This window comes from Narcine bancroftii, chromosome 3 (genome assembly GCF_036971445.1).
Source record: "Narcine bancroftii isolate sNarBan1 chromosome 3, sNarBan1.hap1, whole genome shotgun sequence".
NCBI classification, from domain to species: domain Eukaryota; kingdom Metazoa; phylum Chordata; class Chondrichthyes; order Torpediniformes; family Narcinidae; genus Narcine; species Narcine bancroftii.
Genome location: NC_091471.1, coordinates 61,581,387 through 61,607,823, shown reverse-complemented (window position 1 = coordinate 61,607,823; position 26,437 = coordinate 61,581,387). Strand labels below are relative to the sequence as shown.

Here is a 26,437-nt window from a genome sequence, read left to right as displayed (position 1 = left end):
GCCTCAAGCCTCCCCACATAGACCCAGCAGAACCTGTGGAGACACTAACACCTCAATGAAGACCACAAAATACTGTGGGGATTATACCTACGGACACTATAGACTGTAACGTCAGTTCTTGTGGGGGGGGGGGTGGGGGGGCGGGGTCATGTGTTGGCCCACAATTGTGGAGATCGGGCAGGCACATCACGCAGCAGCAGATGCAGACAGAGATTGCTAAGGCAACTCCCAGGAAAAGGAACTGGCACGGGTAGAAGCTGGGGAAGCATCAGACCAACAGCCCTAAAATGGCATTTGTCAAGCTCCCCAGCTAACTCAGTAGAAACAGGCTGGGGAAGAAGGGCATGGATGTTCAGCTATTGTTATTCATATGGCTGACTCAGTCAGCAAAATCAGCGGGAACTTGAACAGTGTAAAAGCAGCTTTTCCAGCCCTAATAAACGAGTGAGCTTAAAATTCTTTGTAGTGGTTGGCAACAATTGTACATACCTAATCTCTCTTTAGTTTCTGGTGTTCTTCAGTCAGATGGGTTTGCTGTATAAAAGCTACATCTATTTGTAATTTTCTAAAGGTATGTTAAAACTCGCTTTCTTTTCATCGGGTGATGGAGCCCATGCACATTAAAACTAATAAATTTAAAATTACTATCCGTTATTATCTTATAAACTATTCCACAAAAGGACCTTGAATAATAAATTGTATGTCAATTCCTGACCTTACCAAATCCATAATCTTAAATTTAAATCGAATTTCATTAACATTTATCATGCATAAATATAGTAGGTAGAAAAGAATAGGCCAAAGACCCTGCTCCCCCTCCTCATTGTCTGGGAAGTGAAACAAAAACACATTAACACCAGTAACTCAGTAGCAACCAGTTTCTCCATCATTCCGGCTCCCCTGAGAAAATAAGTCCATCTATAAAAGAAAATCAAACTAACCCCAAAATATTACTTTCAGTTCAAGTATCACTTTTGCCAACTTCTTTTTGATGTAAATCTGATAATTTTTCCACAAATTCTTGTGCATGATCTGGATTCCAGAAAGTCCAACTTTGTTGACCTTGTAAAAGCTAGATAACATAACCTTTCTTCCACAGAATGTTCTTAATTGGATTAAAAGTTTTACGTTTTTCAATAATTCCAAACTAATATCAGGATTGACGAAAATGTTACTGCCCTCTAGTTCCAACGGCGCTTTTCTCTCTATGGCTTGTTTTCCTGCTAACTCCAAAACTTTTTCACGTACTTGATATCGAAGAAATTTCACTATTATAGCTCTTGGATTCTGTTCCGGACAGGGTTTGGATTGAAAGGCCCTATGGGCATGTTCAATCTTGATACCATCTTTAAAATGTTCATGCCTAAAAATCTGAGGGATCTATCCCTGTGAAAACTTAATCATATCATCCCCCTCCTTTCCTTCTTTAATACTGATAACCTTGACATTGTTTCTGCAGCTATAATTTTCCAGAGGGTCCACTTTTGCAAGTATTTCTTCATTTTACTCTTTAACATGCTCAAACACTTTGGAGATGTCATCCAGTTTATCTTAAAAATGTTGGTTCTCCTGCATCATATTGTGTTTGAACTTCTTTTTATCTATCTTCCCATCCATTTTTGTTTCAACTTTAACATCAGAACATTTAATATCTTTCCTAACGAACTTTAATTCTTCCATTATAATAGTTAAAGGATCTTTAATAGCTGTAGCTGATAAAAATTTCAACCTCACCCCTTCCTCTTCCAACAGCTCTTTCAGGTTTACCTGTTCTTCTCCCTGTATAATATCCTCTTCCAATTAATCTTGTCTTTCTTCTTCCTCTTCCATATATCCTTCGGTTTTCTTAATAATTTGTAACGATGCTGTTTTCATGGTTGATGCCGGGTCCTGGCTCACCAATTTCTGCCAATGTTCACACATCATTCCTTCTACCAAATCATCCAGGCATGCCTACTGTTGCAGCCACGCCACAGCCCGCTGTGTGGCAGGTCGGGGAACTCGTTTTGAATGAAGAGCCGGGCCCATTCCATCTCCGGTCTCGTCTGCAAGGTAGGATCTTTTTCTAAAAGCTGTAATTCTTTTCCATCTTTGTTCTTCTCTTCTACTTTGGTGGCATTTTTTTCACACTCCTCTTCTTCCTTATTATTTTTTTTAGAGTAAATACTTTGATTTTCGGATCTATTTTAAACTTTTTCTCAGAGGAGCCAGATTCCCTGTCCTGGCTGTACATCATCACGTGACATTCCCCCCCCCCCACCCCTCAGCAATGATAGATTGTATCAGCTTTATTTCTGCAACCCATCCTCTTCCTCCCCCTACCCACAAGTCAAAAAAAAAGAGAGAATTTACAGATTGATGATATTATGATGCTGTATGTGAAAGTCTTGATAAATCTAAAATTAATGGGCAACTTGCATCCATTGGTGATTGGATGGGCAGGAAATGCAGCTAGATGACGACTACATATTTGTCAGCCTGCAGCTGTTTAAAGGAGGTGAAGTTTATAATGTGATAAGTTGAAAGTGAAATGGGCTGCCTCACCATTCATTTATTTCAATGCAACTGCAGAGGATCAAAGGGCCTCTTTCTCTGCAGTGATTTCCCAGTGATAAGTTTCAATAATAGCTGAGATAATAAAACCAATTACTGCCACCGCCATATTTTTCCAAGATCGAGTGACTGAGCTGGAAGGAATCGTGAGCTCACGAGGACTGCCAAGATAATGTTTGTATATTTTGCAGCATTGCTCTGTCAGTATAGTTTAGTACCACCATAATAAATCTGTGGCCATGTTTTTTTTCCTCAATATCAATAAGATGGTTAATTGTACTACATCCCTTTGTAGCAGCTTTCCATCCTGGCCTCATTTGCTGTTCCTTCCTCTTGCCATGCGTATTACACACATGATTGCTGTCTGTCCTGCAGAGTTCCTCCATGAATTCTTTGTCCACTAGCATCTGCAGTTTTTTTTTATTTTTCCTCCCAATATCTTTTGGAGGAAAAACTGAGTAAGAGTGGAAAGTACAAGATAATTTCATCCAGATGCCATGAATGAGAAAGAATTCAGTCAGTGAGAGAGATGTAGTACACATAGTGTTGTCTTTGGCTTGGCTTCGCGGACGAAGATTTATGGAGGGGGTAAATGTCCACGTCAGCTGCAGGCACGTTTGTGGCTGACAAGTCCGATGCGGGACAGGCAGACACGGTTGCAGCGGTTGCAGGGGAAAATTGGTTGGTTGGGGGTTGGGTGTTGGGTTTTTCCTCCTTTGCCTTTTGTCAGTGAGGTGTGCTCTGCGGTCTTCTTCAAAGGAGGTTGCTGCCCTCCAAACTGTGAGGCGCCAAGATGCACGGTTTGAGGCGAATCAGCCCACTGGCGGTGGTCAATGTGGCAGGCACCAAGAGATTTCTTTAGGCAGTCCTTGTACCTTTTCTTTGGTGCACCTCTGTCACGGTGGCCAGTGGAGAGCTCGCCATATAACACGATCTTGGGAAGGCGATGGTCCTCCATTCTGGAGACGTGACCCACCCAGTGCAGCTGGATCTTCAGCAGCGTGGACTCGATGCTGTCGACCTCTGCCATCTCGAGTACTTCGACGTTAGGGATGAAAGCGCTCCAATGAATGTTGAGGATGGAGCGGAGACAACGCTGGTGGAAGCGTTCTAGGAGCCATAGGTGATGCCGGTAGAGGACCCATGATTCGGAGCCGAACAGGAGTGTGGGTATGACAACGGCTCTGTATACACTTATCTTTGTGAGGTTTTTCAGTTGGTTGTTTTTCCAGACTCTTTTATGTAGTCTTCTAAAGGCGCTATTTGCCTTGGTGAGTCTGTTGTCTATCTCTTTGTCGATCCTTGCATCTGATGAAATGGTGCAGCCGAGATAGGTAAACTGGTTGACCGTTTTGAGTTTTGTGTGCCCGATGGAGATGTGGGGGGGCTGGTAGTCATGGTGGGGAGCTGGCTGATGGAGGACCTCAGTTTTCTTCAGGTTGACTTCCAGGCCAAACATTTTGGCAGTTTCCGCAAAACAGGACGTCAAGCGCTGAAGAGCTGGCTCTGAATGGGCAACTAAAGCGGCATCGTCTGCAAAGAGTAGTTCACGGACAAGTTTCTCTTGTGTCTTGGTGTGAGCTTGCAGGCGCCTCAGATTGAAGAGACTGCCATCCGTGCGGTACCGGATGTAAACAACATAGTGTTGTAGTGAATCATGAAAGACTACTACTGTAGTGAAAACACAAAATTGCTGGAGAAACACACCAGGTTTCACAACATCCACAGGAGACAAAGATATATAACCAACATTTCAGGCCTGACATTAAAAAAATGTTGACCTAAATCTGAAACCAGGGTTTTAAATCTGAGTAGAGAAAGCTCTGGAGGCACATTTCAATTTTTGGAATTAAGGTGCTTACTTTAAAATGTATGACAGTAAACCAGCCATGGTTAACATTTAAGAATTTATACATGGTCTACAATAAGGTATGACAAAAATATCCATTAGAAAAAGTGGTTGAATTATGGCTATCAAGGGAAGTTGAAGACTTTCTGCCTGAAATTAGGAAGATGTTGGCAAAGAAGCATGTGGTGTTGATAGGAAAGTAAAAATAGAATATTTTGGCAAGAAACATTTTTTTAAAAAAAAAGCACTTAAGAGTTTCTCTACCCATACAAAAGGAGATTAGTGGAGACTGTTTGAAAGGAGTCAGGTGATTAGAGATTGCAGTTGAGGGGAGAGGAGGAATTTGCCGAGGAGACAGCCAATACAAGGAAAGGAAGCTCGGATGGAATGGCGAGCGTAGTTGTGAGAGTGGTCCAATGCAAGAGTGGGTCTTTGAGGCTAGGGCAAACAGTGTCAGAGGCAAATACCTCCACCCTTTCTCTAAACCATGCAGATAAATTGCTCCAAAGTAATTAAATTAAAGGCACTAATTACAGCATTAAATAAGGAAACATACAGGATCATGTTATGTGCAGTAGCTGCATGATGCGGGGGCTGGTAGCCCCCATTTGTGGTTCCAGGTGATCACATCAGCAGCAAGTATTGGTTATTTGAGCAACTTAAAAAAAAAAATTTCATATCTTGTTTTAAATTTTATTTTCATCAAACATAAACATGTTTCTTCATCTTAAACAATACATTTACAATAGAAGCAATGCAAAATTATATCTAATTTTGTTTTTTATCCCCCTTCCCCCAAAAAGAAAGAAAAGAAAGGAAGAAAACAAAAGAAAAAAAAGGAGTGGATTTTTTAAGAGATTACATAAACCAACACATTATAACATATTCAAATACATAAATCTCATGTTTTAAATCCATTCTAAATGTTAAATTGCTGTCGACCGATGCATCGAGTCCACGCTGCTGAAGATCCAGCTGCGCTGGATGGGTCACGTCTCCAGAATGGAGGACCATCGCCTTCCCAAGATCGTATTATATGGCGAGCTCTCCACTGGCCACCGTGACAGAGGTGCACCAAAGAAAAGGTACAAGGACTGCCTAAAGAAATCTCTTAGTGCCTGCCACATTGACCACCGCCAGTGGGCTGATAATGCCTCAAACCGTGCATCTTGGCGCCTCACAGTTTGGCGGGCAGCAGCCTCCTTTGAAGAAGACCGCAGAGCCCACCTCACTGACAAAAGGCAAAGGAGGAAAAACCCAACACCCAACCCCAACCAACCAACTTTCCCTTGCAACCGCTGCAATCGTGTCTGCCTGTCCCGCATCGGACTTGTCAGCCACAAACGAGCCTGCAGCTGACGTGGACTTTTTACCCCCTCCATAAATCTTCGTCCGCGAAGCCAAGCCAAAGAAGAAGAAAGAAATGTTAAATTTCAGTATCTAATATCATTCTTAATTAATCATATTCTTTCTTTGGCTTGGCTTCGCGGACGAAGATTTATGGAGGGGGTAAAAGTCCACGTCAGCTGCAGGCTCGTTTGTGGCTGACAAGTCCGATGCGGGACAGGCAGACACGGTTGCAGAGGCTGCAGGGGAAAAATGGTTGGTTGGGGTTGGGTGTTTGGTTTTTCCTCCTTTATTAAGAATCTCCTATCTCTTCCATCATCCAATTTAAATTCAATGTTAAATCAAATCACTAAAGTAAAATAAATAATCAATGTAATCGATATAAACTCCATTCATAAACATATATTTAATAATGGAACTCCCTCTGTGGCACTAAGGAATATAGCATCTTCCCCACCCCCCCCCCCCCCCCTCCACCCCCCTTGTATGAGATGTGACTCACTGCCACAAACAAGCCCTTAAACAGTGGCCAACGGACTCCGGAACCTTTCACCTCCCAAATATTACATCAGAACAAAGTCTCTAATTTACTAGTTCATTGCCCCATTCCAAATAGTTCCTTATTTACTTTGCCTATTAAAAGGCAAAGTCTGAGAGTTCTATGTGCTTTTCAATTTCAATTGGACCTCTTATATTTAAAATCAATTCTAAATGTTAAATTCCAATATATCTAACATTAATCCTAATTAATCATATATCCATTAAAAATCTAACATCCAATTTAAATTCAGTATTGAATCAATTCTCTAAAGTAAAATGAAACATCAATACAACTCCATTCATAATAGTAGATCTTCCTCCTCCCCCCTCCCCCCTCCCCATTGGCACTAAGGAAAAAAGCACCCTCTATTGTATGGGATGTGGCTCATTGCCACAAACGAGCCTATGAACAGCAGCCGATGGACTCTGACACCCTTCACCTCCCAGGTATTACATTAATTAGAGTCTCTAATTTACTAGTCCATTGTCTTATTGCAAATAATTCCTTCACATTTACTCAACCTATTAGAAGGTAAAGTTTCCACAAAATCCTATGCCTGTTTGTAATCCTTAAAAATATATATTTTTGCCATCCGGTAATACAATCTTAGTCGCTGGATAGCGTAATGTAAACTTGTATCCCATTTCCCAAAGACTTCTCTTGACTTCATTAAAACATCTCCTCTTAGTCAACAACTGTGCAGTAATATCCGGATAAAAAGAAAACCTTTGAACCATGATATTCAAGTGGACTTTTCTTTATTCTTACTTTTTTTGCGGCCAAGGCTAGAATCTTTTCCTTTTTTTCCTTGTCTCGATATTACTATAGAGCGAGGTTTCTCATTTGATTGCGGTCGTGGTCTGAGGGCTCTGTACTTTTTCAATTTCAATTGGACCTTCAAATTGATTTACCCCCAGAACCTTAGTTATCCATCCTTGGAGAAACTGAATCATGCCATTTTTTTTTCCTTCTCCTTCCTCCAAACCAACAATCTTAATGTTTTTCCTACTAAAATTTTCCATCTTATCAATTTTTCCAGATTTTATCTTCCTCTCAACAATTTCTTCCTTAACTTCAGACTCCAAATTTTTCAGCTTCTCCTTTATATGTTTACACTTTTCATAAACCTTCATATTATTCTGATTTTCCTCATTCTATTGTTCTTGTACATCCATCTTATTTGTTGATAACTCTTGTATTTTTCATTCACATCTTTAACCTCAGATCTTAAATCTATTTCTTTCCACATCATTTTGATTATAATCCCACATTTCCCACACCATCTGTTGCAATTCACCATCAGAGTTCTCTTTATCCTTTTGTAGAGCCTTAGTTTTATATTTAATTTGTTTAACATCTCCATAGACTGAAGCAACCTCTCCAAATCTTGTCTATCCTTGTTCTACAACACTTGCTAATTCACCACTGAAATCAATCATCTCACTGAAACTCAAAATTCTGACCTTGCTTAAAGAATTGTTTTCTTTGGCTCGACGCCATCTTTGCCAGCCGAAAGGCTGGTCACACTTGCTGCTACTCCCAGCAACTCAACTCTCTGACGGGCCTTAGTTGTCACGCCAGATCTCGGATTTCTCTGCGTCAGAGGCCTCTTCATATCCAGGAACAACACCTTCATCTGCTCCAGCAACAGTTCCTTTCTTCAAAGGCATTTTAAAAATTAAACCGACTATTCTTATCTTCTTTCATATTTTAATCTCTGTTTACCTTAGCTAAATAATCATTTTATTCTATTTTCCCAGGAATTTTAGGATCCAATGCCCTCTGCGTCACATGACTCCCCATTTACTTGAGGAACTTGTGACCTGGAAACTGAGGTTCAAACACTATGACAAGAATAGTGAGAGTTACCTGGACCCTATTTGAGGAGGCATATTCACCCATTAGATCAACTGCTTCAATTTCAGTCTGTAGTTAGGGACAAGAGGGTGTGACCGTAGGCACTTTCAGGTGGCCATATTCCCCGCTTGTAAAGCCGCATATTATGGCAAAATGCGGCTGTCGGGAGGCCATTTAAATGCGCAGGAGGCGCCTGCAAGGCAAACTTTGTAACCCTCCTCCAAGAGAGATAATCACCGCAGCCCAGCCACCTGAATGGGGGTGACAGTCAGCTGGCAGCACCCCCAGGGCAGGGGCAGTTGGCGTGGGCTGTCAGCACTGGGGCATCCCGCGTGGTATGTCCCCACACTGGTCCCACTGTCCCGCTCTCTCCCAACAGCCTGATATCAGTTCCCACACTGTGGGATGGCCGGCATGGGCATTAATGGTTGGAATGGCCGGCATGGGCTGCAGGGGTTCGGGCAGCCCACCGCTGCAGCCCGTGCCGGCCGCCCGACAGTGTGGGCACTGATATTGGGCTGTTGGGAGAGTGGGGGAACGGGATCAGTTTGGGGATGTCCCCGCGCTGATAGCCCACACCGTCTGTCCCAACTCTGACAGCCAGCCATCCCAAATCTGACAGCCCAAAGGGACAGGAGCTGGAGTGCGCTCAGAGGCGCATCCCGTGCAGCTGTCCCTTCAGGTGGCTGGCGTTGTGCTTTTAGTGCTGACACCTGAACAGCAATTCAAAGGGCTGCTTCCTCAACTTCAGGCGCATTCTTCATGGACAATGCACCTGAAGAAGCCTTATAACTTGGGAGGGTTGGAAATTCTTGCTTCTGTGTGGGTGAGGGCAGGAGCAATACCTGTAAGAGGAATGAGCAAACTGACTATGCCACTGTGGTTCAGGGAGCTTTTCAAGAGGGGGAATGAAGAGAAATGTAGTGGATAGTATAGTGATGGGAATCTGCAATTATCTGTAGTGAGGATTGAAAGTCCCAAAGCTGAGGTTGTCTGCCTGGTGCCTGGGTTCTCATCTGACCTGCAGAGAAACTTGGAAGGGGAGGAAAAAGATTGAGTTATGATCTATGAGGGTAACAATGACATAGTAAAACAAGGAAAGAGGTCCTGCTGAGGGGATTTGAGCACCAAAAAACTACAAAAGCAGAACCAAAAAGTTAATGATTTCTGAATTTTTCCCTGCGCCATGTGCATAGGATTAGGGAGTTATATGCTTGCTAAAAGGTTGGAAAATGTGGGTTTAAATTTGTGGGAATTGGAATCACTTTTGGGAAAGGAGGAAGTTATTCTGATGGGACTGAAGAATTTGTGTAAAAGAACAAAAGAATTGGGGCATGTCTAAATGTATTCACAGCCTTAAACTACCTGTTAACGTCTGATTGAACCTCAATGGTTGCAAAGGATCTGGCGGTGCCGTGCTGATTACAACTTTCTGTGGTACTCAACCGATATCGGAAATGCCTGCAACATTAGGTGGCTGTGAATCCCTAATCAAGGGTGTCTGGCAGAGATCTGCAGGTGTTCATGATAACAAATGTACAAGAAGCAGGCTCGGACCTTGCTCAAGTCTCACTTGGTCGTGGATATCTAAAGCCCCTTTCACACTTGCAATTGATCCCAGGAATGAACCGCTAATATGCCTTTAAAATACCTAGTGTGAATGCCAGCATCAGATGATGTCATCTCATGTGGGGGATTGATGGCCTCAACCCCTTGTACAATCCTCAGTGTCTGTAGATGCCGGCATTGCAATCAGGCAAGTGAAACAGGTGATTGCTTTGTGGGATTGAAATGACCCAAGTTTTTGCATGAGCGCAGGAACTTGAAGGAAGAAAAGATTAAAATGAAGGTATAAATTTTGCCGTGGAAAAGTCACAGGGGGGGAAGAGAGGAAATAGCAATAAATAGCAATAGTAGACAATTTTTAAACAGCATGGGAAAATTAGTAGTGATGTAGTGCACAATTTATAAAGACCATGGGGAAAAGAGCAATGGCGAACCTCACTTCCCAGAATGTCGTGCAGCAGAGAAACCCCTTGATGAATGCTCCTTGCATGCAGCCCTTTCTCTGCTGCATGGAATTCTGGGAGGGCAGATCCACCATCACCTTTTCCCATGGTATTTACAAATTGTACGCGATAGTCCTACCAACTCTCCCATGCTATCTAAATTGTGCACTCCAGGGCTACAAACTTTCCCACACTGTAGAAATCGTGCACTCTAGTGCTACAAACTTTCCCACACTGTAGAAATCGTGCACTCTAGTGCTACAAACTTTCCCACACTGTAGAAATCGTGCACTCTAGTGCTACAAACTTTCCCACACTGTAGAAATCGTGCACTCTAGTGCTACGAACTTTCCCACACTGTAGAAATCGTGCACTCTGGTGCTACGAACTTTCCCACAGTGTAGAAATGGTGCGCTCTAGTGCTACAAACTTTACCACACTGTAGAAATCGTGTGCTCTAGTGCTACAAACTTTCCCACACTGTAGAAATTGTGCGCTCTAGTGCTAGAAACTTTCCCACACTGTAGAAATCGTGCGCTCTAATGCTCCCAATGCTGTATAAATTGTGCATTAAAGCGCTACAAACTTTCCCCACCCTGTTTAAAAATTGTCTGCTATTGCTATTTATTGCTAGCGCTTTCCCATAATTCCTTATGTAGGCCAGCACAAAAGCAATGGGCTGAAGGGCTCATACTGTTCTGTACATAAAGCTTAGTTATGTTATAATTAGGCATAATTAATTTTGTTTAAATAGAACATAATATACTTATCAGGATTTAGGGCAGGTCCACCATCGCTTGATGCGTCGTGACGTCACTGGTAGAAGGTAGAACAGTCTTAACCCTGGGTATGGCTCCTTGCAAGTGTGAAAGCATTCATTGTCCCAGTTAGGAGTGGTCGTGTGAAAAGCTAAGCCTCCATTCCTATCCCAGGACACTGAACGGTCAATTTAGTGGGATGCAAATATGAAAGGGTCTAAAGCTTCATGAATGAAACTGTATATCTGCTGAGTGAAGCAAGCTTATGAATAAAGGTTTGAAGTACAGTGGATCTGAAGTTATTCCCTTGCTCTGAACTGAGAAAAGGATGAAGCTCCACAGGACAGGCTTCACCTGAACCATGCCAGGACTAGGGGCTTGTTTTTTAAAAAATTTATTTATTTTTAAAAAAAATTTAACAATTTTTCACACTATAAACCATAATGACCAAAATACACACAAACATTTCCCCCTTGAATATACACAGTATCATTTTCCCCCCTCCCCACTCACTCAACGTTCAACACATACCTTGTTGAAAAGCCTAATTAATGCTATGGATCAAAGGTGGTTGCAGGAAGCTGAAGGATGGTTACAGGACTTGCTTAAATCAATGTTCAAGGACTCAGATGAGGATCTGAATGATTACACCGGAGCTGTCGCAGACTTTATTAAAACAGCTGTGGATGAGTGTGTCCCCACCAAATTATTTAGGGTTTTTTTTCCCAACTTGAAGCCCTGGATGAACAATGAAATTCGGAATGTGCTGAGAGCCAGATCACAAGCATTTGTCAGAAGATCTAGTTCAACACAGAAGGAGCTGATTGTTCTTGTTATCAAAGAAAGTATCTCCCAGGCGAAGTGGAATTTCTGGATGAAAATGCAAACCATGAAGGATACTCGACCGCTGTGGCAGGGCCAAAATGACACAACTTGCGATAGGTTAGCGTAGCACTTGGTGCAATGCTGTTACAGCACCAGCGGTCGGGACTGGGGTTCAAATCCCACACTGTCTGCAAGGAGTTTATATATTCTCCCTGTTTCTGTGTGGGTTTCCTCAAGGTGCTTCAGTTTCCTCCCACCATTCAAAACGTACCAGGGGTTGTGGGTTAATTAGGTGTAATAGGCCAGTATGGGCTCATGGGCTGAAATGGCCTATTGCTGTGCTGTATTCTCAATTTAAATTTAAAAATTAGTTTTAAATTTTTAAAAATGTAAAATCAAATCTGGTGCAGTAGGAGATAGCAAAGCTTTACTCCCAGATGAAGTTAATCCCTTCTATGCCTATTTTGACTATCACAAGAAGAAAGAACAACCACTATGTACCCCCACGTCGCCTGATGATCCTCTCCTGTCAGGATGACATATGGGCTGCCTTTAGAAGAGTGAATCTAAGGAAAGCATTCGATCCAGACAGAGTTCTTGGCTGAGAATTAAAATTCTGTGCTGACCAACTTACTAATGTATTCATGGATAGCTTCAGATCTCACTCTGGCAGGATGAGGTACCCACTTGTTTCAAACGGGTGTCAATTGTACCAGTGCCCAAGAAGAGTGTGGTAACCTGCCTAAATGACTATTGACCAGTGATACTTTTTTTATCAACAGTAATGAATTGTTTTGAAAGGCTGATGTTGAAGCATATCAACTCCTCTCTGAGCAGCGACCTGAATCCATTCCAATTCACCGATCATAGTCATCTCGCTGCACACATGCCCTGGAACACATGGATGCATACATCAGGATGCTCTTTAATGACTATAATTTGGTATTTAACACCATCATCCCATCAAAATTGATCAGCAAACTGCAAGACATGGGACTCAACACCCTACTGTCATTGGATCCTTGATTTCCTCACTTCCAGACCACAATCAATGAGGATTGGTAAAATCATCTCCACAATCTCCATCAGTAATGGAACACCACAGAGCTATGTTCTTTGCCCCCTGCTCTACTCACTTTACACCTACGACTGTGTGACTCGGTATGACAACATCTACAAGTTCACTGACAATACCATGGTGGTATGAATACTTGAAGAATATAAGGAGTGTTTAAAAAAATTTTTTAAGAAGAAATTAGAAAGGCTAAAAGGAGATATGAGGCTGCTTTGGCAAGCAAGGTAAAAAAAAAAAAAAATCCAAAGGGTTTCTACTGGTACTCTAAAAGTAAAAGAATAGTGAGGGATAAAATTTGGCCTCTTGAGGGAAAGGCTATGTGAGAAGTCTGAAGAGATGGGGAAATTTTAAACAATTTCTTTCTTAATTTGTGGTTTTTTTTAAGTTAGGTCACAAAGATAGAAACACTTCACAACACAGATCTCATTTAAAATTCCAGAGCTCTGTCCAAACCAGACAGTCCAGGCTCAGAGTGCCTTTGCAAAAATTTTTAAAAATGCCTATAGAGACTTCATAAGTAGGTGTTAATTGAACATGCTGTGAAGTAATGGATTATTGCTTTGGAAAGTAACAGATAAACAGACTCGGGAGATTGGGTCTGGTGCCGCAGTCTGTTTGAATGCAGTTGGCTGTTCTAAGAGGGTCGTGTGGTTTTCTATGATGGAGAGAATTCAGTTCTATCGTTCTACAGTTCAGCAGCAGCAGTTGGGACTGGAACATGACAAGCTGACAAGCTTGTGGAAAAACCCCATTTTGAAGACTGGTTGTGAGTTCTTAGTTCAGCCTGGTCAAAGCCCTTGTGGTCCATACAAGAGGAGATGGCTGGTTGTATAATGTTTCACCTGAGATAAGGGAAACAGAAAAGAAATCTGTGGTGACCTGAAAGAAAAAGGTTATCATCTGGAAAACCCTGATGGGTATGTTTATTTGGCAAGACAATGAAGTGGCTGATCGGAAGCAATCAGTTTGTGTCCAACAAGCAACAAATCTCTCTGAAAACTGACAAGAACCTTTCTGACCAGTCACCTTTCAAGCACCAAAGCCTGGTGAAATTCATAAATGTTGAATTCTGTGCACAGTATAAGAATTTCTTGATACTGGTGAACTTGGAGGGGTGAGATTGGACTATGAATCAAAGAACTTTTCTGAACTTTCGCATTACATGTGCACATAGATTTAGAAGGGAGTTAAGTTAATAGTAATAAGTTAGTTTGATCCTGTTTTCATGTTTAGATAATTGAAAATAACTTCTGTTTAAGTAACCATTTGTCTTGGTGAATTTCTATTGCTGCTGGGTTTTGGGGCCCTCTGGGCCCGTATCAATATTGAGCCAGATGAAGTAAGGAAATCTGGTAGTGAGGTCATGGAAAATATACAGATAAATGAGGTAGTATTTGGCTACTTTAAAGAGAATCAAGATGGATAAAGCTCCAGTTCCTGACAAGATATTCCCAAGGACCCTGAGGGAGGGTAGTGTATAAATAGTGGGGACTCTGACAGAAACATTTAAAATGTCATTGGCCATGGGGGAGGTACTGGAGGATTGGAGGGTAGCTCGTATTGTTCCACTGTTTTTTTTAAAAAAGAGCTCCAAATGTAAACCTGGTAATTGTAGGCCTGTGAGTCTGACATTGATGGTGGGTAAATTAATAGAGAGTGTTCTTAGAGACTGTATATACAATTACTTGGAAAGACAGTGATTAATTAGGAGTACTCAGCATGGTTTTGTACGTGATAGATCACGATTGACAAATCAGTTTTTTGAGGAGGTTACTAAAAAGGTTGACTAAGGGAAGGCTGTGGATGTTGTCTATGTGGACTTTAAGGCTTTTGACAAGGTTCCGCAAAAGAGGTTAGTTAGGAAGGTTCAAACATTAGGTATTAATGTTGAAGTAGTGAAATGGATTCAACAATGGATGGGAGATGCCAGAGAATAGTGGTGGAAACTTGTTTGTCAAATTTGAAGGCCGGTAACTTGGTGGTATGGGAGTGGGAAGGGAAGGCTGAGAATCACTGCTCTAGACCCAATTGTTGAAATATTTTGCTTGAGAAAAATTGTCATTGGCCTATTTCCTTTGGAGTTATGAAACCGTGCATATAACGAGTCAGTTAGGGACAATTAAAACAGTGGTTTTCAAACTTTTTCTTTCTGCCCACATACCACCTTAAGCAATCCCTTACTAATCACAGAGCACCTATGGCATAGGGAATACTTAGTGGTATGTGAGTGGAAAGAAAAAGGTTGAGAACTACTGACCTAGACCCTCATGACACCAGAAGTGGGCCAACAATGTCAATATGCATGTGGTTAAATCTGCGCTGTGGTGGCTGGAAAGGGTGAAGTGGCACCTTCATGCGCCTTTGCACCTTTGCAGATTGGCAGTCTGTGCACATCTTTGCCCAGTAAGCAACCTGCTTTTAGAATCCATACCATACAAACATTGGCTATCAGGTGGACTGTCACTCGAATGGAGTTGTGGGACAGTCCATCCCATAGCATAAAAAATGCAATGTCTCTACGCAGCAGGGACAATAGGCACTCTGACAGATTAGAAAATGAAAGAAGAGAAAACAATGTGTTTTGCTTCGCAATGCCTATAAGATGACTTTTATTTTCCTTGGTTTGAATCTCTAATTTCAAATTGGACTTTGACTCCATGACAATAATTGTTTAAATCTTCCACACATTTCTTAACCTCCAAATAGACATTGGTGCCATTTCAGTCCACGTTTTTTTTACTTTTGAAGAACTTGTTTGAATTACCCATTATTAATAGAACAGAAAATATTACAGCACAGGCCTTTCGGCCCACGATGTTTGTTCTGATTTTTTTTCCTCTGTGAAATGTCAGACACAGCCCTCCTAAATCCTTTATAATGTTCAGCATCAGGCACAACCAATGCAAAAATTTTAATAATTTTGGGTATTCAATATAATATTTAATTTCTTTAATTTTACCCAAGAATATTCTCTGTTTAATTGATTACATAATGGAATGTAACTTTTGGTTATTTCTACCCATTGCATAATACTCTTCAATCGTGTTATGGAGGCAGCATTTATCTTGTAGGGTAACAATGCCTGAGAACAGAATCTCTAGTGCTGCTGTAGTATTGTAGGCTTGCTTCACTTTTACTGTTTTGGGTGATTTTTTTTAATTAAATTTTTTTATTTTTCACACTATAAACCATATTGATCAAGATACATACATTTTCCTTCTTAAATATATACAGTGTCGTTTTCTCCCCCCTACCTCCCCTCCCATTTATTTAAAGTTCAGAATATAAGATACATTAAACCCGTAAAACAATGTTGTCACTCAATAAAAATAAATTTTAAAAGTGCTGCATTTTAACTCCATCTCTTTTGCTGTTCATAGAAGCTTAGAATGCTACAGCACAGAAACAGGCCTCTTCAAGTACGTGCCAACCCATTTCTTTTTGTATAGTCCCACCAACCTGCACCCAGTCCATAGCCTTCCATGCCTCCCCATCCATGTACCTGACTAAATGTTAAAAATGAGCCCTCATTCACCACCTCAGCTGGCAGCTCATTCCACACTCCCACCACTCTGTGAGAAGTTCCCCCTAAACTTTCCCCTTTCACTCTAACCCATGTCCTTTGGTTTGTATCTCACCTACCCTCAGTAGAAAAAGCCAATCTACATTACTCTGTCTATCTCTCTCATAATTTTAAATACCTCTATCAAATCTCCCCTTATTCTTCTACGGTCCAGGGAATAAAGTCCTAACCTGTTTAACCTTTCCCTGTATCTCAGTTCCTGAAGTCCAGGCAACATCCTAGTAAAGCTTCTCTGTACTTTTTCTATCTTATTGATATCTATTCTGTAGTTAGGTGACCAAAACTGCGCACAATACTCCAAATTTAGCCTCACCAATGTCTTTTACAACTTTACCATAACACACAATACTTCAATTTATGAAGGCCAGAATGCCAAAAGCTCTCTAAAACCCTATCCATTTGTGACGCCACTTTCAGGGAATTATTTATATGCACTCCTCAGTGCCCTGCCATTCGCTGTGTACATCCTTTCTTGGTTTGTCCTTCCAAAATGCAACATCTCACACTTGTCTGTATTAAGTTCTATCTGCCATTTTTTCAGCTGGTTCAGGTATCTCTTCAAAGTTTGAAAACCTTCCTCGCTATCCACAATGCCTCCAATCTTGGTGTTATCTGCAAACTTGCTGATCCAATTTAACACACTATCATCCAGATCATTGATATAGATGACAAACAACAATGGTCCCAGCACTGATCTCTGAGTCACACCACTAGTCACAGATCTCCAGTGTGAGAAGTAATCATCCACCACTACTCTGGCTTCGCCCGCCCAGCCATTGTCAAATCCAGTTCACTACTTCACAATGAATACCTAGCAGCTGAACCTTCTTGATTAACCTCCCATGTGGGACCTTACTAAAGTCCATCCACAGCCTTTTGTTCGTTAACTTTCCTGGTAGCCTCCTTGAATTGGTTAAGCATGATCTTCTGCACCCAAAGCCATGTTGACTATCCCTAATCAGTTTCTGGCTATCCAAATAATTGTATATCTGATCTCTTAGAACACCTACTGCTGACATTAGGCTCACTGGTCTATAATTTCCATGGTTACTTTTTGGAGCCTTTTTCTTTCAAAACAACACTAGCTACTTTGACAGAGTATATAGATATGTTTTTGGGAGCTATATTGGGAAAGGTTTGTTAGAGAAGGTCACATACAAACATTTTAAAATCGATTTTATTTGAAATATTGGAGCTCTGCTAATGCTAGACATATCAGCCCCATAGCCTTTGCAAGAGCTTTAGAGAGTGCCCAAGAGACTTTACTAATGGATTGTTGTTCACAAAAAGGCAACAGATGAAAGAGCTTGGTGGAGCCGCAGATTGTCTGGAGCTGTTCTAAGAGGATCATGTGGTTTTTAAAGTAGAGAGAGTCAAACAGGCCTTTTCTCTCAGAGAGCGAGAGATCAGTTCTACAGTGCTACAGCCAAGCAACAGCAGCTGGGACAGGAGAAACTGGCAAGCTTGTGGAAAACCCCATTTGGAAGACTGGTTGAGAGTTCTTAATTCACCCCTTGTGGTTCATGCAAGAGGAGAGGACTGGCTGTCTCATGTTTCACTTGGAATAAGAGAAACAAAAAGGAACTCGGTGGTGACCTGAAAGAAAGAGGGCATCATTTGGAGAACCCTGAAGGGGAAAGTTTCGTCAGCAAGACACTGAAATGGTTGATGGAAGTACATCAGTTGTGGGTGTCCTGGAACAACAAATCTCTCCCTGAGAACTGGCAAGAACCTTCCTGAGCAGTAACCATTTACCTTTCAAGCACCAAAGCCTGGTGAACTTTATAAATGTAAAATTCTGTGCACAGTATAAGAATTGCCTGCAACCAGTGAACTTGGAGGAATGAGAAGTGAGATTGGACTGTGAACCAAAGAACTTTTCTGAACTTGCACACACACATTACATACATGGGCATTTAGAATTAGAAGGGGGTTAAGTTAGGTTGGTTAAGTCGATCATGATAAATTGAAGTGTGATTCTATTTTCATGTTTAAAAATAATTAAAAGCAATTTTTGTTTTAAGTAACTATTTGTCTTGGTGAATATCTATTGCTGCTGGGTTTATGGGTCCTTTGGGCTCATAACACTACCTTCCAATCCTCCAGCACCATACCCGTGGCTCAGGACACTTTAAATATTAGCCTCCTTCATAGCCCAAGGGAATATCCATATTTACTTTAACACAGCAAGCACTTCTTCCTCTCTAATCTGTATAGTTCCATAACCTCACTGCTTGTTTTCCTTCCTTCCCATCATTGAATACTGATTGAGGGGGGGGGGGGAAAGTTTAAGATCTCCCCCATCTCTTTTGGCTCCATACAAAGCCGACCATTCTGATCTTCAAGGGAACCATTTTTGTCCCTTACTATCCTTTTGCTTTTAATATACTTGTAGAAACTCCTAGAATTTTCCTTCACATTGTCTGCCAAAGAAACAATATTTTTTGCCTTCCTGATTTCATTCTTGAGGCTTCTTGAAATCTTTATACTCCTCAAGTACCTCATTTGCACTATGTTGCCTATACCTGCCATACACCTCTTCTTCCAAACTAGATCCCTAATATCCCTCAAAGCAAGGTTCTCCATGCCTGCTAACCTTGCCCTTACTCCTGACAGGAGCATACAAACTCTGTACTCTTAAAAGTTCACCTTTGAAGGCCCTTTACTTACCTCGCACATCCTTGCCTGAAAACATCTTATCCCAATCCACGCATTATAGATCCTTGACGCATCTATTCCAGTAATTTGTTATTTTCATTTACAAGGTTTGCTTACTTCTGTGGTTGAGGAGTCATGAATATCCCCGACCTGAAATTCACTTGGTCTTTCTCTAGCAGCAAACTCTCCCCATCTTGATCTCTCAGACTTCACCTCGGGAGACAAACTCTCGACAGACAATTTCTTCAAGCCCACCAACTCCCACAGTTAGCTTGATTACAACTTTTCATACCCTATCCCCTGTATCAATTTTATTCCTTTCTCACAATTCCTCAGTCTCTGTCACATCTGCTCTCAGGATGAGGACTTCTCGGTTAGATCATCTGAGATGTCCTGCTCCTTCAAAAAATATGGTTTTCCCCCCTGCCATCAAGTTGGCCCTCAATTGCATATCCTCAATTATCCATGCCTCTGCCCTTACCACCTCTGCCCCCATGTGCAACAAGGACCGGATTCCCCTTGTCCTCACTTATGAACCCACTAGCCTCCATATCTAACATATCATTCTCCACTACCAGACACATCTTCCCCTCTCTGCATCTGCAACTACAGTTCTTCCATGACTCCCTTGTCCACTCTTCACTTTCCACCAATTCCCCCTTGGCACCTACTCCTGTGACAGCACATGCCTACACCACCTCCCTTACCACCTTTTGGGCCTAAAACAGTCCTTCTAAGTGAATCAGTGTTTCATTTGTGAATATGCAGGTTCATCTACCCCATCCGGTGCTCCCGTTGTGGTCTCCTCCACATCGGAGAGACTGGATGCTGGTTGGGAGATCACTTGGTTGAGCACCTTGTCTCTGCTGCAATAGTGGGATCCTCCCAACTCTGCCAATGGCAACTCATCTCAATTTCCCACCCCATTCTCATGCTGACATGTCTGCCCATGATTTTGTGCACTGTCAGACTGAGACAACTTGCAAATTGGCGTACAAAAGCTCTTATTCCATCTGGGCACCTTCCATATGGATGACATTAACATCAACTTCTCCAGTTTCTGTTAGCACCCCTGCCTGCCATGAATCTCTGTTTCTCCTTTCTTCAAGCTTTCCTCCAAATCTCCAATCACAGAGCCACCCTCTTCTTGCCTCCTGTCCTACCCATGACTAATTATCACCTTTGGTTTGTTCTCCTCCCTAGCCTTTTAATTTAGGCCCCTGCCTTTTTGTCTGACTTTGAAGAAGGGATCAGCCTGAAACATTGCATATTTATCTTTACCTCCTATGGTTCTGCAAGACCTGCTGAGCTCTTCCAGCATTTTGGAGAAAAGTTGTATTTTAGTGAATTTCTTATTGAAATTTTATCTTGTTTCATATCCATGTTGAATCTGCACCTCTGATTCTATGATGCTTTTTCAAATGAAACTAAATTCTCTTTTTTTGTAGGACTGAAGGTCAAATTGTCTCCAAGAGTTGAGGGGAAAGTGTATGCTTTGGAAATAACATGTACCACTCTGTCACTGTGCAGTCTTGCAATCATATTGGGATTCAAGGAGTGTTAAATTTTGTTTCTGACTGTAATGTGTTCGGGAAAATGGTTAACTTTAATACAAAAAAAAGAATATTTCTCCCAAAGTTTTTGCCATACAATTATAGTCAGATAATTTATTTATATTCATTCAACAGGGCAGCCGGGATCAAACACTCCGTAAGAAGAAGAAGTTACCACTTGTGAAGAAGTCCTTTGTCTGTTACCTCGCAGGTCAACAGATTAAACTTCGGAATGAGCAGAGCTACCAACAACCACTGCGAGCCTATGCGGCTCACAGGCTACCTGTCCTTTTGAAGGAAGAAGAATTCCACTTAGGAACCCTGAATAAGGTGTTTGCATCCCAATGGCTAAACCACCGGCAAGTGGTTTGTGGAACAAAATGCAACACGGTGAGTCAAAGATTTTTTTTAAATCAATTTCGTTAAGTTCCTTGTCTATTAACTTTGAATATTTTCTATAATTATGGAGTGTGGTGGAAGATTTATGATTCACTTTTATTCTCTAAACAGATTTTTTTTAAACTTTAAAAAAAAACATGCAATTAGCAAACTTTAATTTCAACCAAATTATTTCACAATCAGACATACATCATACTGCCTTCAGTATCTTTTGGATGCTCTGCAAGTGAGTTTTTGCTGGCAATGTTCCATAGTCAGCTCTAAATTTGAAGCATTTCTGAAGATTGAACTGTCACATTTGTGGCCCGAAATGTGAAGTTAATAAACCATCGAACACAAGTTTTATCAGGTAAACTTCTCAGGGTCTTTATTTTCCATTTTCCTTTGTTCTCCTGCTTGTGCTCTTATCTCTCTCTCATACCACGTGACTTCCGGTACATCTCATACATATTCATTATCATGACATCCCTCCTTTAATCAGAAAGAAACTTTACCTTCACTTACCAATATCCCTCGGAAACATACAAACATCGTAACTAATGGTAATACTATAACTCAACTACATAAAATTTACTTCCGACAGCACTCATACATGCACTTTATGATATAAGATTAAATACTGTCCCAAAGTTCTTATTAAAACTATGGCACAAAGTCTTCATATCGTTTGGGCACTTTCCGGTTTCGTTTTGGCCTGCCTGCGATATTGTCGTTGCTTCTCGGTTGTTCACTCTCGGCGTCGGAAATACTACTTGCCACGGCTTCGGGTGTTTCTGGCGCTCTAGTCACTTCATCAGGAGTGCTGGTAACTGCCTCTGGAACATCATCAGGTCTCTCAGTTTCAGCATCTCGTATTGGCCTTTCAACCTCTTCGCTTGATGTATCTCTGGACTGGTACCTTTTTACACCTGATACATTTCTCTTATACAGGACTCCAGTCGGAGACTTGACTGTCACCATACTGCCACTTCTGGATACGACAGTATAGGGTTGATGGTAATAAGGTGTATCTAGCTTACCACCAGTTTCATGCCTCACTAGAACATTATCTCCTGGCATGATGTCTGAGTACTTGGCTCCACGTTTCGAATCTGTGTACAGCTTTGCTGCACCTTTCTTTTCAGCATCGCGGTCCCTCATCTCCTGGTCGTCTCGGATTTCCTTTATTTCTGGCATTTTTGTGCGGATTTTTCTCCCAAAAAATGCTTCTGCTGGACTTTTTCCAGTGGTTGCATGAGGCGTTGCTCGATAGACAGCCACATAAGATAGCAATGCTTCTCGCCAATTTTGTCCTTCTGCGTGTGCAATCCTCAATCGTTTTTCAATGGACTGATTTTGTCTCTCTACTTCTCCGTTGGCTTGCGGCCATTTCGGAGTTACTTTATGATGGTGGATACCTGTGGTCCTCATGTATTCCGCAAATGTCTCTGAAATGAATTGTGGACCATTGTCAGAGTATAATGTAACAGGTAATCCATATCTTGCGAATATCTCTGCAAACGCTTGTATTGTTTTTTCAGTGGTTGTGGACTTCAACACCATGTACTCATAGTATCTGCTGTAGTAATCTATCACTACCATAATTGATTCACCCGTCGGTAAAGGTCCAAGAAAATCAACAGCGACGTCGATCCATGGTCCTGTCGGGAGTTGCGTACTCCGGATCGGTTCTGGCGGATTACTCCTACTTGTGATTTGACATCCGTGACAAGTTTTAACAAATTTCTCTGCGTCTTTATCACAACCTGGGCACCATACCTTGGTTCTGAGGTTTTGCTTGGTACCAACAATGCCTAGGTGTCCTTCATGCGCTAAGGATACGATCTTCGGTCTCAATCTTTGCGGTATCATCAATCTGCAACCTCTTAATACACACTGTCCGATGCAACAAAGTTCGTCTCTAATGGGAATGTAAGCCTTGTGAGTACACTTGTCCCATTGTCCACTCTGTATGCATTCTCTTACTTCCCTGAGTTCTGGATCACGTTCGGATTCTCTCTCGACTTCCTTCGTAGTCACAGCTTTCGGTGTCGACTGAATAGCTACGAAGCGTACAAAGCTCTCTGTTTCTGTTCCCAATTCTGACTTGGATTCACCATCCTTCACCAATCTGGACAGCGGATCTGCAATGCTTGTTTTCCCTGCTATGTGGATTACTTTATATTTGTAGGATTGTAGTCTGAGTACCCATCTCTCTATTCTGGCACATGGTTTGGATCTAGGTGCATAGATCACCTCTAATGGCTTATGATCTGTGATGAGTTCAAATTCAATGCCGTATAAATATGCATGGAACCTCTCACAGGCCCATACAAGTCCGAGTGCTTCTTTCTCTGTCTGAGAGTATCTTCTTTCCACATCTGATAACGATCTGCTGGCATAGGCAATGATTCTTGGTCCTCCATCATGCATCTGGACCAACACAGCTCCTAAACCAACCGGGCTGGCATCCGCTATGACTTTGGTTGATGCCGCCAGATCGTAATATCCAAGAGTTTTTGCATCTGTCAGGCTTTGCTTCAGCGTTGTGAATGCTTTCTTCTGCTCAGATCCAAAATGAAATGGTACACCTTTCCTGGTTAGTTTCCTTAGTGGTTCTGCCACTGTAGCGAAATTAGGAATGAACTTTGCACAAAAATTGACCAATCCCAGGAAACTCCTCACCACTGTTGCGTTCTGAGGTGCACGTGCCTCTGCAATAGCTTTCACCTTGGCCTCTGCAGGGTTTAGTCCTTCCCGTGTAAGTCTGTGTCCCATGAAGTCCATTTCTGACACACCGAACTGGCACTTGTTTCCATTCACGGTAAGGCCTGCCTCCTGTAGTCTAGATAGTACACGCCTCAACCGTTTGTCATGCTCTTCCTTCGTTGGTGCATGGACTATGATGTCGTCAGAAACGTTGGCAACTCCAGGAATGACTTGAATCACTCGATGGATTTCATACTGGTAGATCTCCGAAGCTGCATTAATTCCAAATGATAGTCTCTTGTAACGATACAATCCACAGTGAGTCACAAATGTTGTTACATCTCGGGAACCTGGATCCAGCTCTAATTGATGATAGCCCCATTTCAGATCAATTTTTGAGAATACCTTGCTGGTAGTTAGTTCTTGAAGTATTTCCTCCACTGTTGGTATAGGGTGTCGTTCTCTAATTATAGCTTCATTGGCCATTCTCATGTCAACACATAGTCTTATGTCACCCTTTGGTTTGGGCACAATCACTACGGGACTGACCCATTGTGTCGAATGTTCCACCAGTTCAATAATGTCTTGTTCGATCAATTCTTTAATTTTGGCTTAGACTTTCCCACGAAGTCCAAACGGAGTTCGGCACATTGGTTGTGTCTTGGGTTTGACCGTTTCATCTACCGCTAGCTTCAATTGTCGACCTTTCAGCTTTCCTACTCCTTGGAAGACTGCGGGGAATTCTTGCTTCATATCCTCGTATGACTGAATTGAATTGACACAAGCTCCAATATGAAGTATTGCCAGGTCTTGCGCTGTGCTTCTACTCAGCAATGGTTCTCCTCTCTCTTCTATGACCATAAACTCTGCTTCGGTGTACTTATCTCCAGCTTCAACAGTTGCAGTAAAACATCCAATGGTCTGCAATGGCTTGGTTGCTGTATATGGATACAGTTTCTTGGAACACTTCTTTGAGGTACAAATGATCTTTTTCCTTTTCAACTTCTCCCATAAATGTCGATCAATCACATTACTGTCACTGCCTGAGTCTACAATGACCTGCACTGTCACTCCACCAATGATCACTGGGACCTTCTCATGATGTACTTCATTCAACGTAAATTGGTAACAACTCTGTTCCTCCTGGGTATCATCATCGTCACCGTCTATCTGGCGAATGGTATCTTTCTTTCCAGGATACTTTCCTTTCCCCCAGGCTTTGCCTTTGGAAGTTGTACTCTTCCTCTTCTGGTCTGCATTGGACTTGCTTTTGCACTTCTTTGCAAAGTGGTCCTTACCTCCACACTTTCTGCAAACTTTGCGTTTGGCCGGGCAATATGGGTCTTTTCCAAAGTGACCTTGGTTTCCACATCTATAACACTCCACGTCCTGTGTCGACGTATATCTTGGCTGTTTATGGCGATGTGAGAGCCTCTTAATTTGCTTGCTTGAGTTGTCTTTCAGGGTCATGGTATGAAATTGCCCTTCAACAGCCTCTAATGCAGCAGCAATGGTTAAAGCATCGGTGAGTTCCAACTCACTCCCTCTTTCCAGTAGACGTCTTATGAGTTTATCTGATCTACAGTGCTGTACGACTTGATCCAGTAATTGGTTGTCCAAATCAGCTGGCATGTAATTGCATCCAACAGCTAGCTGGCGTAGTCTCGTCACGTACTGAGCAATTGTCTGGCCATCTTTTTGTCTCGTTCTCCGAAACAAATGGCGTTGAAATGTAGCATTCAGTGTCACTACATAGTGTGCATTTAATGCATCTACCGCTTTCCGGTACTCATCCTTCCAGTATTCAAAAGTGTATTAAATGTTTCCCGAACAGCGGGTCCAGCAGTGAAAAGAAGTAACGCCCTTCTCTGCGCTTTTTGTTCATCTGTACCGGTATCTAGAAATAGGCCACGACTGTCGGCGTAAGATTCAAATTCTTCCAGCCATGCCTTCCACTTCACACTTACAGTGCTTGCATCACCCGTTGGGTCAAAATGAGCAATTCCACTATGCGTTAGAAAGTCACCGTCTGCCCCAGCCATGAGGAAATATTCCAGCCCCAAAAGTACTGAGTCAAAGAAAAAATTCTTATCACCTTGAAGTTCTCTTTAATCCTCTGTAATCTTCTTTAGTCTTTAATTTTCTTCAAGCTTCTTTCATCCTCGTCGCCAATGTCACATTTGTGGCCCGAAATGTGAAGTTAATATAACATCGAACACAAGTTTTATCAGGTAAACTTCTCAGGGTCTTTATTTTCCAGTTTCCTTTTTTCTCCTGCTTGTGCTCTTATCTCTCTCTCATACCACGTGACTTCCGGTACATCTCATACATATTCATTATCATGACATGAACAGAAATCTCTTTTCATTTCGTTTCAACTTGCTAGCTTCATGAAATACTACCAGATAATAGCAGGTTTATTACAATTTAGATTCTTGTATGTTATGAGGGGTTGTCATATTTAATTGCTATTTCTCGTGAGTACTTCGCTTCAGTTGATTAAGTTTCACCTACCTTTTTCTTTGTTCACCAAAGTCCTTCTGAAATCTACTATCCTGCTCATTATATTGCCAAATTTCATACATTTTGCAAAGTTATTACTAACTAAGAAACCTTATTAGTACTAACAAAGGAACAACAATGCAAAATTCACCAAACAATGGTAAATTCAAAATAATAGCTTGTGGTGGCGCACATCCTCATGGCGAACCGGCTGCACTTGTATCGCCACGTGGTGGGGCA

General features: G+C 41.8%; 1 protein-coding gene across 3 annotated transcripts in view; it reads left to right on the top strand.

Moving 5' to 3' along the window:
• dcaf12 (DDB1 and CUL4 associated factor 12) overlaps positions 1-26,437 on the top strand; it is a 110,286-nt gene that overhangs the window by 45,721 nt on the left and 38,128 nt on the right. For 2 of the 3 annotated variants that reach the window (XM_069924160.1, XM_069924162.1), the window contains exon 2: positions 20,744-20,998. In XM_069924160.1, coding sequence (XP_069780261.1) covers positions 20,744-20,998 — 255 coding nt within the window. Of the gene's footprint in view, positions 1-1,954; positions 2,053-20,743; positions 20,999-26,437 lie in introns of those variants that run through there. The other variant, XM_069924161.1, reaches the window with a different exon arrangement.